Source organism: Odocoileus virginianus, chromosome 6, assembly GCF_023699985.2.
Source record: "Odocoileus virginianus isolate 20LAN1187 ecotype Illinois chromosome 6, Ovbor_1.2, whole genome shotgun sequence".
In the NCBI taxonomy this organism is placed as follows: Eukaryota; Metazoa; Chordata; class Mammalia; order Artiodactyla; family Cervidae; genus Odocoileus; species Odocoileus virginianus.
This window is the reverse complement of record NC_069679.1, coordinates 6,474,396-6,491,170: the sequence shown is the minus strand read 5'-3', so window position 1 is coordinate 6,491,170 and position 16,775 is coordinate 6,474,396. Positions and strand designations below refer to the sequence as shown.

Here is a 16,775-nt window from a genome sequence, read left to right as displayed (position 1 = left end):
CCAAGAGAAGAGCCGAGGCCACATCCAGATGGTTCATATAGGAGAGGAGCACTCTTCAAAGTGCAGACGACCACTCAGCGATGTAGGACAGGGACAACAAGTGCCTGACACCATGTGTCCGTCTCCCATCCTGTGCCTGCAGCAGACATCACTAATCAACCACGGCATGCTCCCTTCAGCCCCATTTCTCAGGAGAGCATTCCCAGTAGCTACTACCAATCGATCCCCAGCATTGTGACTGGGAGCCCCCCAGGGCCCGGTGCCTGCCCACCGTCACCCCTGCTGCCCATGCAAAGTTGCTGAGAAGGAAGGGCTCCCTGGGGGAGACTGGGATGGACAGAGAGCAGGTGCCAGGTACACGGACCAGGTCCCAGTGTCCAAGATTTTGGCACATTTGGGATGACAAGGCAGGTGGTGGAAGCGAAGCAGGTGGGGGAAGATTTCTGCACAGATGGACCATGAGGTCATCACGACTGATCCTGGGGCAGGGGCCATCTGTTTGTCTGCCTGCCCTCTGCCCCAGTTCTATGCATCTTGCCTATGTGAGCAGCTGGTGTCTGGCCAGGTGTTTGTTGCCATCAGAGACAAGCTGGATTCTACAGGTGCTGGTGCTGGCAGGGGCCCAGCAGAAGACAGGATCTTCAGAGGATGCTGCCAACTCTAAGGTCTGCTCAGCCTGCAAGGCTGACCCAGCCTGGGACAGAAGGCCCAGGCGAGGCGGAGGGATCCTTTGCTATGATGTCTCTTTAATACCCAGAGGTAGAGTCCCTTTAACACCAGATGCCAGGCACAGAAGGCCCTCAAGTATTAGCATAAACAGGAGGATACGAACTCTGAGGATGCAGATGGTCGGGACTGGGACTTCCTCCAGACTTGATGGAGAAGAGCAGAGTTGACTAAACTAGCACCCTGAAGAACTCTGTTGCTACGGAGGTCACTAGAAAGTTCTGTGGGAAAGACTGGGTGAAACGAACAAACAGGTGTCTTTACTCTGGGTCTTCCCAGAGCCCAAGGTCTGCTCAGATACACTGTGAATATTTAAGATGAGGACATAGCATGCAGCATTTCCTGAACTTCGTCACTCATGGCAACCTTGGTCTGGGAGATTTTATCAATAGCCCATGGGGCTAGTGCTTCACAGAAGCACTAATTTTGGAAAATGCCTGCCAAACTTTCCCATGTTGCCCGCTTCTGCTCCACAGTGCAAACCCACCTAGACTCTCCACCAGGACCTGCACATTCCTGCCTCCACGTGCTGCCTTATGCAGTACTTGCCCCGAAGGCCCTTTGTCTGCCCTCCCTTTCCGCATTCTGTCACTCAGCCACGTCTGACTCTCTGCAACCCCATGGACTGTGTGTAGCCCATTGGGCTCCTCTGTCCGTGGTCCGTCTTTAGTCCCATCTGCCCCACCAAGGGGACTCAACTGCTTGCTGCTTTAGTCTCTGAAAATGGACTGTAGTTGACTTGGGTTATTTCTTTGCATCCTGGAAGCATAGCCCAGGGCTGGGCAAGTAGTGCTCCTGGAGTTTGATTAGTTAAGGCCCTGCCAGGTGTGCAGCATAGCTATACCTGTGGGCAGGTGTGAGCCTCACTTCCAGGTGAGCAGGTGTAAAGCAGCCAATAGGGAAAGAAATTCCTCCACCTCTGGAGCTTCACTTCCTTCCTCTGCGGCTTACTGTGGGGGGTGGGGGGGGGAGCATGGACCAGAGGGGAGGGAACCGGCTGAACTGTTTACATGTTCTCTTCCTCTGAAGGGAAACCAGGGGCATTTTCTTATTTAATTATTAATGCCCCGAATCAGATAGTTCCCACTGTGTTAACCTCTGTCACTCCGAATGGAGTCAGCCTAATAACCACCAAGGCAGGATTGATTTTCCCTCAGTCGTCTCATAAGCATCTGTCTGTGGGATCTGTCCTCAGAGAGAGAGCCTGGGGAAGCCCCATTAAAGTTAATGGCGATGAGTTGCCCCCACGTGGGGACGGCTCCTTTGTGGCCGCTCTTCACTCCACCTCAGTGAAGTAAGTGGCTGAGACAAGTAGGAACACGTTTTCTCAAATCAGTTCCCAAAAGGAACTGACTGGCAACAGCCTAGGACTTGACCTGCGTTTCAAAGCATTTACGGACACGTCGGAAAGATGAAGTCAGCACGCTGGCAAAGATGTCAGGGCGAGATGGGAGGTGATGAGCGCTGGACCGTGTGGCCAGGCTGTGAGCTAGATGAGTGCAGCGTGCCTGGTCTGCTGTCGGTGCCAAGCCGTGCAGAGGGGAGGGTGCCTGGGCGTGGATGGTGTTTGGATGTGCAGAACTGAGAAGGAAGGGCGTTGAGGGCAGGGGAGCAGGGTGATCAAGGCTCAGGGGTGAGAAAAAACCAAAAGTGAGGCCAGTGTCACACTGGGCAGGAGGGAAGGGAGGCAAGATCACATCTTTCAGACTGGCCATGTTCGAAGAGAAAGCCTGAGGGCTGCGGGGGTCCTAGAGGAGTCACCTCTTGTACCCGCAGGGTGGCGTCTTTCCCCCCAACCACACCATCACAGAGGCAGACTTGGCCTCAGACGGGGAACTTTGTGAGTACTGGAGACGGGCTGTCGGAGGCTTGGGTGTGAGTCCTGGGGCGCACCCTCCGCTCTGTGGCCTTGGCGCACTCGGATAGCTGAGGAGTGAGGCCTCCGAACCCCAGGGTGAATGCCCCTGGCTGGCCCCGTCCTGTGGCTTCCACTTCCGCCTCCTGTGTGCCTCTCCCGACACCTGTCACCCTCTCTGTGCCCTGGGTCCAGCTATCCCAGTGGGAATCAGCCAAACTGTCCCATCCAGATTTGACTCAGAGGGAAAGGCTTTCACAAAGATTTAAACAGATCTCCTCAATTATAGCCACGATCCAAGTTACCTCCATTTGCCACCCCTCTCCTGCCAGCGTGGATCAAAAGCATCCAGAGCACGATCTCCACTAGGCCAGGTGGCCTCACCCTTTGATATTCTAAGCTTCATAAATTTGAAGATGCAGCTGGGGGTGGGGGTAGGGCGGGCTGAGGTGGGGGAAAGTCCTCTCAGGAAAACACTCTAGATTACAGGATGGGCCTGGCTTAGATGGTAAAGAATCTGCCTGCAGTGCGGGAAACCCAGGTTCAGTCCCTGGGTTGGGAAGATCCCTTGGAGAAGGGAATGGCTACTCACTCCAAGAGTCTTGCTTGGAGAATTCCATGGACAGAGGAGCCTGGCGGGCTACAGTCCAGTGGGTTCCAAGAAGTCAGACACGCTGAGCGACTAACACACGGGCTCAGCCAAAGTAATGAGACAGGGACTTCTCTGGTGGTCCAGGGGCTAAGACCCTGACCTCCCAGTGCAGGGGGTCCGGCCAGGGAGATAGATCCCACATGCCCACAGCAAAGATCGAAGATCCCTCATGCTGCCACTGAGACCTAGCATAGCCAAATAAATAAAAGTTAAAAAAACCCACAACCGAGTAAGGAGACAAGGCCCTGGAGAGAATCAAGGCCAGGCATTCTCTGCCGTTGGTGGTCAGACTCTGTGTGCCTGTCTGGATGGCTTTTGTTTCTTTATCTGGTGCCTGATCAGCCCAACCTGCACCTGGAAGAAGATGCCCATCCCCCAAACTCAATGCCTGTCTTGGGCGGTTCCTTCTCTTCGCAAAGGTGAAGGTCTCACCTTCTCTGGGAGGAGAGTGGGTTGCAACGCCCGGCAGCCCTAGCACTGTGGGGCCCTGAGCTGTCTGTCCAGGTGCTGATGGAGTTGGCAGGGTGAGCCGGTGACTCCTGGACCCTGCGAATTGTGCAAATTCACTTTTCTCTTTCTTAGCTGATTTTCAGAATCCATTTACCCAGATTATTGCCAGATCTCAAACAGAGAGAAAAGCCTCATTAATCATCAATTGGACCCCCATGGTTACATAGAATTTGTGACAATTTGTTTATCTTTGAAGGAGCTGCTAAGAAAGAGTTTAACAAGGAAAGTATTGGGGCAGGGGAGGAGAGAGTTTAACCTTTCACGAAGGCAGGAGCTCCATTTGGCTTCCCTCTGAGCACAGCCTGGGGGTGTGTGCGGCATCCGTGCCACTCTTCACTGCCCCCAAGAAGGCTGAGCACCTCCTCGTCGGAAAACTCTGGGCCAGCGGACTAGAAATCCTCAAGCATTTCAAGCCTGGGGAACCCTTTTCAGTGTCAAAATATTTTCTATACCATCCCTGCCCCCATTTGTTAGAAGCTGCCTTTTTTTTTTTTTTTTTTTTTAGTGTGGCTGATTGAGAATAAAAGCTTCTCTGAATTTGGTAAAGCTTTTAAGCAAATCACAGTCACATCTATGAACACATGAAATATAGCGCTGTCTCTCCGAGTCACAATGCTCTTTCAGTCTGTAGCTGACGTTGGAGCACATATGGATTGCAGGTCCCCTGGAGGTAGCTCTGGGCCCCCCTGCACCCCCCTAGGGTGGGAAACCTCGGCCAGTTCTCTAAGGCTGTGCAACCATGGAGTCCTGGACAGGAGGGAGCCTCGGGGGTCATTTCTGCCCCTCCCAACTTAATGGTTCTCTGCCTCTATGAGGAGCCCTCTGTTGGGGAATCCTCAGTTCCAGGGACCCCAGGGGGTTGGCATCTGTGTAGGCCCACTTAACACCTGTCTCAGGCTGTCACTTCAGGGGCTGGGATCAACTCGACAAGCTGCTTCCTCAAAGCCCCTTACCAGGCTGTCCAAGCCTTTCATCTGCCCGTGGGTATGATGTGCAGAGACATATCACCCTGAGTGCCAGTAGGTGATAGCCCACGGGAGCAAGAGAAGCAAGGGACAGCCTTCTGGGCAACTTGTTTGACCAGAGCTGCTAAGAAGGATTTTCTCAGCTTAGCTGTCCCCAGGGCCACACCAGATATCTTTCTTCTCTGTCTTCACTGAAGGAAGGAGTTGAGAGAGGAAGTGAATGGGCAAAGCGTAGCAAAGATGGACTTTCCTGGCGGTCCGGTGGCTAGGACTCTCCACTCCCATTGCAGGGGATATGGGTTCCATCCCTGGTCAGGGAACTAGGATCTTGCATGCTCCACAGGGCAGCCAAAAAACGAAACAAAACAAAAAAAGTTGAGGGAGAAGGGACAGGGGAGGGTGCTGCTTTTAAGGCAGTAGATCAGAGGTTCTTGGCCCAAGGATGGATTTAGGGGCCTCAGGGCACCCTGAAATCACACCCAAATGGTGTGCATATGGGCATATTTCAGGGGAGAAGTTCTGTAACTTTCATTAGATTCTGAAAGCAGTCCATGAACCAAAAAAGTTTGAGAAGCTCTGGCCTGAAATTTAACGTTTCCCTGACTCAGGCTTCCCACTGCCCAGTTACTCAGAACTGGTGAAGTGTTGCTGTGTTAGTCAAAGGCTGCAAGTGTGAAACATCAGATGCTCATTACATGATGATGATGCAGAACTTTGCAGCTTAGCGAACCTCTTCCACCACTTCATGTAAGGCCTCTCGGTGCCAAACAGATGCCTGGGAAGATGATGTGATTAATGGCACTACTCTCTTTGTTCTTCCTCGCAGGGCCCAGGATGATGCTCTCAGTGGCAGGACTCACTGTCTGCTCCCTCCTGCAAATCGTCCTCTCCCTGAACCCCGAGGACCCCAACGTGTGCAGCCACTGGGAGAGGTAAGATGTGGATCTTGGATGGCCAGACACTCCCTGGGGGCTTCACCCTGGTCTTGGCACTGATGGGAAGCCATCCACCAAGGGCCTGAAGTCCAGCTGGGGACATAGCACAGATCCTGAAAGGCAGCCCAAACCCATATAGATTCTGTTTGAGACCATGGGGGTGGGGGTGAGGGTGGGGGCTCTGAGTGACAGGCAATGTAAATGAGGCAGTCTGGTCATTGACACTTTCTTTCCTGAATTCGCACTTCCAGCCACTTTAGAGATGAGGAAAAAGAGTTCCAGAGGGGTTCAGTGACCACCCCTATAAAGATGAGGAGAAGGGGCTGTGGTCCAGAGGTTTTGTTCTCCGAGGCTGTGGTGCCTTCCTGGTCTCCCAGGACCGGCGGCAGTGCAGCAGCTCGGACGTGTGGGGCGGCCAGCAGCCTGCCCCGGGAGGGTGGGCGAGTGGGCCCTGCAGCTTCCCATCTGGTGGGCTCACCGGGGAAGGGCAGCTGCATTCTGGCTGCGGCCCTGGGTCCAGGGGGAACGGGCCAGGGCCCTGTAGAGGACCTGACTTTGAAGCACAAGGTGAAAGTATTGATTTTGGTGAGCAGAAAGACAGTGACCAGAGACCCAATCAGGAAAAACCGAATTAAACCCTGGAATTGATTGGCCATGCTGACCAGGATGACTCTGCCACTTAGATGTTAATAAATCAAATGAATAAAATTAAGATGGGGACCCGATGGGGGAAGCGGGTGGTAGAGGAGGGCTGGTGAGTGGGGGAGGGGATCATGCTCCATGCCCGTGAGGGTGAATGTCCCAGCCCCACAGCAGGGGGGGACCTGGAGAGACTGGCTGAGGGGGCAGAGGGATGCTGTTGCCTCCAGTGACCAGGTGCTCTGTGAGGGTCCCCACAAAGTTGAGACTGGAGTGGAAAGGCTGGAGTGGAAGGGGGCTGCCCCTTTTTGGGGAAGTGGGAAGAACAGTGACGCAGTCAGTGATGAGATCTTGGTTCACGCTCATCTGGAGTTTTCCATCTGTTAGCCCTGTGACTTTTGGATGTCTCTGAACCACTCCCAGCCTACCTCTGTCTCTCTAAAATAGGAGGCAGAATTACCCCTGCCTTACAGGCTTGTTGGGTGATCAGGGTACCAGTTTCCTGAAAGGACTTTGAGGACCATGAAGTTCAATTATGTCTTTTCTTATTGACGACTCAGCTCTGCACAGACAGTTAACATAGATCCTACTGCACATCAGGCCCCCTGAAGAGCAGATGAAAAGCAGAGTCTCGTGGGTCCTCTCTGCCCAGACTCTGATCCCCTAGGTCTGGGGCAGAGCCTATGCAGATACAGTTTTATAAGCTTTCCACGTGACTCTGAGGGCATTCCAGGCCTTTTACCCCTCCCAGTTTGGGGGAATGTAAACCTTTTTTTTCCCCAGTGGGTGAAGGAGAAAGCAGCTACTTCCACATTAGTCTTTGGTTTGCAGACTTCAGTCTCAGCAGCCCCGTCTCATCCACCTTTCCCACCTGGGGTACCATTGCTTCCTGCTGATGTCTGTGCTATATCCTAGCTTCTGGGAGGCCTCCTTCCTGTCTGCTCACCTCTGCCTTCCCAGTGCCTCCGACCTCTCCTCCAGGAAGCCTTCCCTGATGGCAGAGCCCACCCTGACCTCCTCTTCTCTGAGCACATGTGTACCAGTGGGTCAGTTCAAATTTAAACCAAACTCTCTAATTTTCTAAATCTGCCCAACATGAACTCCTTTGGAATGTGGAAGTATTCTGATCCAAACCTGCACTGAGCAGGCATTACAGGCTGGGCGATCAGCTGAGTTACTGCTTTGATGGATGAACGAGGAGAGACTCCAGCAGCTAAAATGCAGTCAAGGGGCTCCCCAGCCCCAAGGCGGGAGACTGCAGTGAGGCCCGTGTCACCAGGCACCCCTTTCTTTGTGGTTCTTCCAATTGAGCTCCACTGACAGCTGTGCACGGATGAGTCTAGTCTGTGTCATTCCAGAAACACACCCTGTTCCCCGGAGAGCACTTAGGGAGAGTTTCCCAGTTGGATTAGTGCTTCTGGCAGGCTCCTCCTTAATTATGCCCCTCCACCGTAAAACCCAGCAGAAAGACCTCCCCTGGCTAGTAAAGCCCAGCTCTACAAGATTAATCTGGCCCCTCATTAGCATGTTGGCAAATGAGCATGTTAAACCACCCAGCCATGAAGCCAGGGGCACACACTTCACCCAGAAACTTGGAGTTGGTTCAAGGTCTGGTTGTCTGACTTTCTCGGTGTAGGGCCCCCCCGGCAGAGCCGGGTCTGTCCCCCATGACACTCTCCCCACCACCTCTGTTGAGCTGATGCCCTTTCTCTGAGCACCTACTGTTCTTATCTGTGCTGGGAGGGACACCTGATCCCCTAGGTGGGGAGTCTGGTCAGTGTGTGGGTCTTGTTCCCCATTCCCTACTGTGGTTAGGGAGGAACTTTCCCTCAGCGCCCAGCAAGGAGGTGAGTCCCTGCCAGTCGTATGATGATGATGATGGCCAGCATCTATTAGGCACTGATGGTATGCCCATTAAGCTGTGTAATATCTTTTGTTGAGCATTTTACCTGTGTCATCTTGCTTTACCTTCCACCACCCTGAGAGATGCTGTCCTCGCCTCCCATAATTCTCGCAGCAGCTGTATGAAGTCCCTGGTAATACTTATCCTCAGTTTACAGGCATGGAAATGGAGGCTTATACCAGTATCATATCTACGGAGGCTTACGGATCATATCTAAGGATATATCGCTAACAAGTGACAGAGTTCAAACTTGACCCAGAGGCCCTGCAGCCTTATCCATTTGTTCTCCTGCCCCTAAGACTCAGCAGAGTTGCAGGAGCCCAGGGTCACAGACTTTCAGAGCTGGAAGGGGCTTTGGGATATCAGGGGCAAGTGACGAGCGCAGTTTCTCCAAGCATGGAGGTAAACGGGTCCGGGTCATTTCCGCATAGACGTGTGCCTCTGACACGCATCTCCAAGGTGCTGGCGTAGCGGCTCGGCAGGCGCCTCCTAACATCCTCCGTGCGGCAGAGAGAGAATTTCCCACCACCCCCAGTCCGTGTGCGTCACTGGCAGCTCCTGGCTTCCTCTTCCTGAGCTAGAGACCTTTGACATTTCTGGTGGCAGCGAGCCTTCTGGGGATCCACTCGAGGGGGCTGGCCTGCCCCAGCCCTCCTCCCTCAAGTAAACCGACAGTTTCCTCAGCACAGCAGACGGGCTTTTACAGTTTGGACCTGGCCATCTGGCCCAAGTCAGTGAGCCTTCTGGGGGAAAGCGCTGAATAATACCAACTGACACAAAATTAATTCCTGAACTCTCAGCTGAGGTCCTCTCTCCCCCTGCACAGAAAATGTGATCCTCACTTTCCACCCCGGTGTGACTACTTTCTCATAGCATTCCTGCCACTGTGGGCAGGTAGAAAGGCTTATGTTGGTAAAGCTGAGAGCTGCTTCCCAGTGGCTTCTACCCACTGGTCCAGTTTACAGCTAATAGGCAGGTAACAAGATGCCACTTTGATCAGGAGGTCTGGGGGCATGGCCTCGATGCATCCCCAGCTATACTAGAAACATAATAGAGCAGAGGGTACCTGGGTGACCTTGAGGAAGTCACTTAACCACTCTGATGCTGTTTTGTCATTTGTAAGATGAGGCTGACAACACTACTACCTACCTTATAAGATGAAGATTAAGAGGGCTTAAAACACTTAACATTGAACATTCAAATATGAGCAGTTACTGGTACCAGCTGTGTGACCTGGGCAAGCCACCTCTAAGCCTTTATTTCTTCATCTATAAAATGTGACCATGTATTTCATAACGTTGCAGCAAAGATCAGCTTCCATACATGCACTTTGAAAAGAAGATCTGAACAAGCATAAAGTATTTTAAAAATTGCTGGCTTTGGGCCTTCCAGCACCAAGTAGAATAAATGCAAACTTTTCTTCATTCATTTTCTGTTAAATGAACAAATGAATTAGAACTTCAGAAGATGAGCTGAAAAGATGAGCTTCAAAAGACAGTAAGGGGTGTGTCCTGCATCTTACCTGAGGTCAGGAAGGTTTGAAACCTGAGAGTATCTAGGGCAGGAGGAGAATGGAGTCAGGCAGGGGAGGTTGGAGCCCTGGACACTTGCCTGAGGCCTGGCTCCCCCGGGAAGGGAGACCCCATCCTGAATATCAGCTCCACCTCCCAAGAACTGACCACAGCTTCCATCTCCTGTCTGGTTCTCAGCTATGCCGTGACCGTCCAAGAATCATACGCACACCCCTTTGATCAGATCTACTACACGCGCTGCACAGACATCCTCAACTGGTTCAAGTGTACCAGACACAGGTGAGTACCTCTCTCAGATAGTAGGTAGAGGGTGGGTGAGGGAAGGAGAGGCAACCCTCAGGCTCACCTTCCTACAAGTTGGTGAAAAGCCCGCCTAGCAGATGGAGTCAGTGCACGCCCTGCATCCCCTTGGTACCCTCCTGGTGTTCACCCAAGAGGTGCTGCTGAGGGCTTCTTTGTAGTCAGAGCAGCTCATGGGCAGGGCAGGTGGAAAGTGCTCAAGGATGATTACCCTTGGGGGGCATCCCTCACCCAATAGCAGATGGGGAGTTAGTGGAAGAATATCTCAGCTTCCTTACCCTTAGGGCAGAGGGGCCAACTCTAAGGCCTGTTCTGCAAAGATTCGTGGTCCTCAGGGGAATGGAACCCCAGGCACCCACAGCAGTGAGCTGCTCAAAAGCACACCCTGAATGGCTGCCTTGACTTCCCTGTTTCATTTTTCCATACCCCTCCCAGTGCTTCCTGGGATCACCTCCTAGATAAACTGCGTGCTTTTGAATCCTTGTCTCAGGGTCTGCTTCTGGGGGAAAGCTAACCTCAGAAGGCTCCTGTTGGAGCAGATGTAGTCCCACCCAGGGGACCTGGCTTGGAGAACAGAGTGCAGGCTTGAGTCCAGGACCTCTTGGCGCCTTAGCCACGCTGCCCATGGAAAGAGCTCCATCTGAATGACTGCACATGGGAATCCTGCTCCCTTGCCTGCAGCCCTCCTGGAAATTATGCCGTGCTCTGATGGCACTGGGGAGGGAAAAGAGGAAGGAAGAGAGAACGTGTTTTGATGGATGACCCTGGGCAAGTCATTCTAGTTTGGGATTCCCCGTGGACTCAACAAATATGTAATGACCCTTGCGCCACATGGCTTCCCCGGTGACTCAGATGGTAAAGAATCTACCTGCAGTGCAGGAGACCTGGGTTCAATCCCTGAGTCAGGAAGATCCCCTGGAGAAGAAATTGGCTACCCACTCCAGTATTCTTGCCTGGAGAATCCCATGGACAGAGGAGCCTGGCGGGCCATTACATATTTGATGAGTCCACAGGGAATCCCAAATAGAATGACTTGCCCAGGGTCATCCAACAAAACACATTCTCTCTTCCTTCCTCCATTCTCTCCCTAGTGCCATGGGGTTGCAGAGAGTTGGACAAGACTGAGTGACTAACACTCGAACACTTGCCCTACATACCTGTAGGGTCCAGTGAGGTCAGGGATGTAAAAATACTTTGAAAAGAGCAGGGGTAAGTGGAGAAAACTGAGGGGTTAGTTACAAGCAAGGTAGCTTTGTTACTTAAGGGAGTGATAATTCAGCAGATGAAGGGTCAGTGAGAGAGAGGATGCCTGGTAGGCCTGTTTCCTAGTTGTTGGGCATCTGTGTTGCCTCCCAATTTCTTTTGCTTCCTCCTTGTGGGCCTGGTTGCTCTCTGATGTTATGTAGGAATCATGTTGGGAAGAAATATGGATAGTGAAACTTTCTCTGTGCTGAAAAGCCAAAGTCCTCATTTTCTTTGGGGGTTTTCCTAGTAACTTGCTGTGAAATATTGTGAAACATTGAACATAGATATAATAGCTGCTTTAAAATCCTTGTCTGCTAATTTTAACATCTGGGTCATCTGAGAGTTGGTCTTCATTGATTGCCTTTTCTTTTATAAAGGTACAATTTTCTAGTTTATGTGTCTAGTAATTTTGAATTGTATTCTTGGCATTACGAACAAAAGAGACTGAATTCTCTTATGTTCTCATATATTGTTGTTTCTGGTTGTTTGTTTAGCAGCTAATTAATTTGGCTGAACTCAGTTTCCAAACTCTGAAAGTTCAATATTTTCAGGTTTTTCTGGATCGTTTGTAACCTGCCCTCCACACATGCAATTCAAGGCCAGAATTTTGGGCAGAATTTTTTACAAAGAATATGGGACTTTCTCTTTGTGGTTCTCTCCTTTCTAGGGTTTTCTTTGCCACTTTCTAGTTACTTGTCTCACCCTCAGCTTGTCCTATGATTCTTCAAACCAGTTAAGGCAGTGTGTCCTCTATCTGAGTTTTAGCCACCTGGAATATTGTTGACCAGGACCTGCCCCTGGGCTCATCTTGTCCCGTGTCATTCCCTTCTTCCAAGTGTCTACTTCCCTCCAAAATCTGCCTTTGTTCTCTCTCTAGTGCTTTTTAGGTAGGTTGTTCTCCACCCCCCCACCCCCAGATTGCATAGTTGTTTGCAGGAGGGTGGGTCTGATAGGAACTACTCAGCCATTACTGCATCCCCTTCACCTACCCTAATTTGCCAAGGTAGCTGCCTGTCGCCCTGGTCAAAGGCAGAGGCAGAAAGAGAAGTCCTGCTCCCTCTCTGACTCTGTCAAGCCCTGTGCCAGAGCCAGGTTTGCTCTGAGGAGCGACTTTGTTGGGTACTTGGAGGCTGGAGCTGCGTTCCATCACCACTGGGGAAGGGTGAGTGAGCGGCTGCTTATTAAAATAGGCTGCATTTCTGGAACATGAATTATTTTGCTAAATTATTGAGTTGCTTTGCCGCTTTCCTGATGCCCTGGAGCATGCATGCTGACAGCTGCGCCATCAGTCTCCTTCAGTGTGGGATGTCTTGTTTGAACACAGTATCCATCTGATAGCAGCCTGGCCTCTGGCCCCTTCTGTCTCCTGTTTGCCACCCCAGCACCGGGAATCAGCAAAGATGGGCAAGCAAGAAGAAGTGGGGGACCTCTCTCCTGGGAGGCTTTAATGATGCTGAGACTGCCTCTCCACTGGAAGGGCTTGGGGATAACCCTGATGGTGGGAGACAGGGACTGCATGACCTCTGAGTCAACCCTGAGTCATTCTTTATCTGGGAGGCTTGTACAACTCCTGAGATTGCCGGGAGCTGCCTTCCTGTGCTGGGGAAGCAGCTTTGCTTGGAGGCTGGCTTACCTTCCATTATGGGCTTTTGACAAAGTAGAATGACCTTAGTTTACGACATTCCCAAATATCACGGATTTCCCTGGAGTCCCACACTGTCATTTGTCATAAAGTGAGCACTGTAAGCACTGGGAGGGCTCGCCCAGCCCATACTGTCAGATTCCCTGCCCAAGTTAGCCTGACCCTCCACGTTAAAGTGGAATATGGGCATCTCCAGTGATGCCCCCCGAGCAGGGGTCCCCAGGGCTGGCTCTCCTAGGGTGCTGGTGGGGAAATAAAAGAGCTCTGGCTTCAAGTCCCAAGGACTTGGGTTGAGTCTAACTTTGACCCTGGGGAGTTATTTCCTTTCTCTGGTCTTTAATAACCACTTCAAATCTCCTCCGTTTTGACCTTGTGTGTGAGGAAGGGGCTTTGCCTGTCCACCCAGTTTTGACTCCCTCTTTGAGGACTCCTTGGCGGCTCAGTTGGTTAAGAACTTGCCTGTAATGCAGGAGATCTGGGTTCGATCCCTGGGTCAGGAAGATCTCCTGGAGAAGGACATGGCTACCCACTCTAGTGTTCTTCCTGGAGAATCCTGTGGACAGAGGAGCCTGACGGGCTACAGTCCATGGGGACACGACTGAGTGACTAACACTTTCACCTTTGGGCTCAGTCCTCACACCATCCCTTCCCTTGTCTTACTGCTTCACAGGGGCAATCCCATAAGCCGAGCAAGCCACCCAGCAGGGACTGGCTCAGGGCTCAGTTCCCACTGGGTTAAACCCAGGGGCTCTGAAATGAGAGTGACTTCGGTTTGAATCCTGGCTCTGAAACTTTTAGCTGTGTGACCTTCAGCAAGTCCTTAACTTCCCACTTTTCTCATCCATAAAACAAAGGGGGATTTTCATAAAACAGATTAAGAATAAAAACTCTAAGAAAGAAAAATAAACACATAAAAGGGGGCATAATAATGCTACTGTCTCAGAAAGAGACTGGAATGAGATTTTGCCTACAAGTGTGTCTGGCACAGGGCGAAGTCTCAACACCCATGTCAGCATCAGAACTGGAATCCAGGCCTCTGAGCTTCTGCTCTCTGGATCTTAGCTGCTTCTTCTGCAGAGCTGGTGTTGGTTCTGAGCCTTCCCAAGATGGCATGCAAAGCTCTCCCCCAGGTGGTGTTATTTTTGGTGTGAGGGAGATTGATCTGCTCTCTGGGACCCAGTCAGACTCGGGGAGTCCTTTGGATGACTTGGCTTCAGTTCTCCAGTTGGGTGGACCAATCCCCAAGGAGCCATGAGCAGTCGTGGTTGGGGTGGTGGCAGTTGGCATAGACACTCTTAGGGCCCAACTCCTATCCAGGTCACCCCATGGGCTGCTCCAGCCCTGAGTCTGGAGGTTTTCAGGAGAAGCCTCCAGTTATCATCTATAATGTAACCCCCAAAGTATCTTCTACAGCCCTTCTAAATATCATTCTGAAGGGACTGGGGAAAAATCAGCAGGTATAGCAAACACTGCCGAGTCAGTAATACATCTGTCTCATGATGGCCCGGATCTCACCATCGATTTTTCTTTATTGTGTTCCTTCATATTCGAAGCTGCCATGCATTTTAAAGTCATTATTGAATGGCATCCTTGATATAGCTTAACACAAATATCATTCTAACAGGAGTGATTGATTTTCAATACTTTCAAGTGGCTTTCTCTCCCGTGCCTTAGGATCAGTTATAAGACGGCGTATCGGCGTGGGCTGCGGACGATGTACCGGCGGAGATCCCAGTGCTGTCCTGGCTATTATGAGAATGGAGACTTCTGCATACGTACGTGGGGCGGAGGGGGTGCGGGCAGGGGAACCAAGGGGGTGGGGTGGGGCTGTCATCCAGGCCCTGGGCAGTGACCTGAGGGCTCCAGAAGTCCTTGCCTGCTGCCCGCTCTGGGGTGATAATGGGTCAGGTGCAAACACTTTAGCACAAATTTGCCTATCAGATCAGCCTCCTAAAGAGGGTGGATGTGAGCACATCTGTTCCAGGCTTTGATGGGGTCAGGAGAGTAGTGAACTCTTCTGGAGTGGATGCCCTGAGGAGCAATGGGGAGGAAGTGCTGAGGCCTGGCACAGAGCAGGGAGGAAGGAAGAGCTGAGTGGATAAGTGGATGGAGACGTAGAGAGATGCGTGGTTGGATGGATGGATGGATGGAGGAGAGGAAACAGGGAAGGTGAAATCCTTGGATGGCAAGATTGTAGTACCTAGAAGGAGCATGGCAAGAATAAGACAGAAAGAGGCTGGTTCCAGTAATTGGGAGGATTTCCAAAAAGGACTGGGAAACATTGAAGAAAAGGTAGGTTCATGAAAGGTACCTGTCAACTCTTCCCCTCTTTGTCTACAGAAAACCGAAGCCTCGGTGTCCCCAGAGAGATGAGGGCTAGGTTTCTGGCAGCTGCAGGCCTGTGGGTAGAGGGCACTATCTTGCAGTCGGGGACACCCAGGAGCCTGCAGATCTGGGTCCTGGGTTTGGTCTCAGCCTCATACGCATGTGGCTTTGGGCAAGTCACTCAACCTCTCTGGAAGGATGATTGTAGGGTCCTGTTGTCAGGCCCTAGAGGACTCTTTCCTACTCACCTCTGAACAATGGAGAGGGCCAGTATGGAACTTTCTACTAGGCATTAGGGGTTCCCTCCCCTGAAGAAGAGTGTCAGAAAAGCTAGGAGCCCCCGGTTTAATGGCTGAGAGAAGAATCCTGCCCCAAAGCTTCTGCCTCTTAATTTGGAGAGTGAGTTTCCTTTTTAGTATTCTCCTTGCCTTTTGAGAGGGTAAACCAAGTTAGCACCAGACAGAGAATTTGGGCAGAGTGGGCATATTGATGTTGGGAATGAAATGACAATTTTCCCCTACTGATGTTACATCTCCCCTAAAGCTGAAGAAACTCGATCCTAATTGCATTATAGGAATGAATGAAAAATGCTCTCACAAATGGGTTCAATAATGATGGTTTTGCAAGAAAAGTACAAAGATACTCACCCAAAGCAAACCCCAAAAGGTTGCTCGCCAGGAGCAGGCCAGAGGACCGTGCTGGAACAAGGCCTAGGTCGACACTTCCCTTGCGAGAGGGCCACTGAGGGGACCCAGGTGTAGAAGTGAGATCAGGACCACGTCTTTACTGCTGCTGCTGGCTGCTCAAGCAGAGTGAGAATCAGGTGTGGGGTGGACATGGGACTCATTAAGCCCGAGCAGGATGGATGTGAGTGGCCCGTTGGCGCTCAGGGCACAGCGAAATTATACAGGAATTTTGGTCATCAGCAAGGGCTCCAGGAATGGATGAGCACATCGCCTTTCTAAGTTCCATTAGTGGATGTCGGTACAGCTCTTGGAAGATGAAGATGGGGAGAAGCAGAGTGTCCTGGTTGCACAGGCTCAGCCTTGCTGACCAGGAAGGGCAGCTTATAGCCTCCCACCTTCTCCTTATGTAACAGCCAGAGACTGCCTGCTGCATCCGTGCCACAGGCCTGTCACATCCAGGAAGCCAAGCTCGAAAAGCCACTTTCAGGGCTGGAGGCTTTTCCTAGGAGGGCACCACAGAGTTTCAGCAGTGAGATGGGGTATTGCGCACGCTGGGTGATGGTTCCGAGGGGCAAGAGTCACACAGCTTGGGTTTGCATCTCAGCTCTGCCCCTCCCAGCATCTTCCTCTTTGTCCTCCTTATCATTGTCTTCAGCCTACACACCCCATGTCAGGCACCATTCCGATCACTTTGCATACATTAAGGCATCAACTCCTTACAACAACCCTCTGGGGTAGCTACCCTTAGTTCTCCCATTTTACAGACGGAGCAACTGAGTCTCAGAGCCATTAAGAAACGTGACCAAGATCACAGAGCTAGAAAGTGATAGGATTTGACTCTGGGCTGCCTGGCTCGAGTC

General features: G+C 51.6%; 1 protein-coding gene across 18 annotated transcripts in view; it reads left to right on the top strand.

Annotated features, from left to right (window-relative positions):
• The window catches only part of MEGF11 (multiple EGF like domains 11), a 384,547-nt gene that overhangs the window by 125,010 nt on the left and 242,762 nt on the right, over window positions 1–16,775 (top strand). For all 18 annotated transcript variants that reach the window (XM_070468652.1, XM_070468653.1, XM_070468651.1 and 15 more), the window contains exons 2-4: window positions 5,535–5,640; window positions 9,895–9,996; window positions 14,579–14,679. In XM_070468652.1, the coding sequence (XP_070324753.1) occupies window positions 5,543–5,640; window positions 9,895–9,996; window positions 14,579–14,679 (301 nt within the window). In that variant the 5' untranslated portion in view covers window positions 5,535–5,542. The remainder of the gene's footprint in view (window positions 1–5,534; window positions 5,641–9,894; window positions 9,997–14,578; window positions 14,680–16,775) is intronic.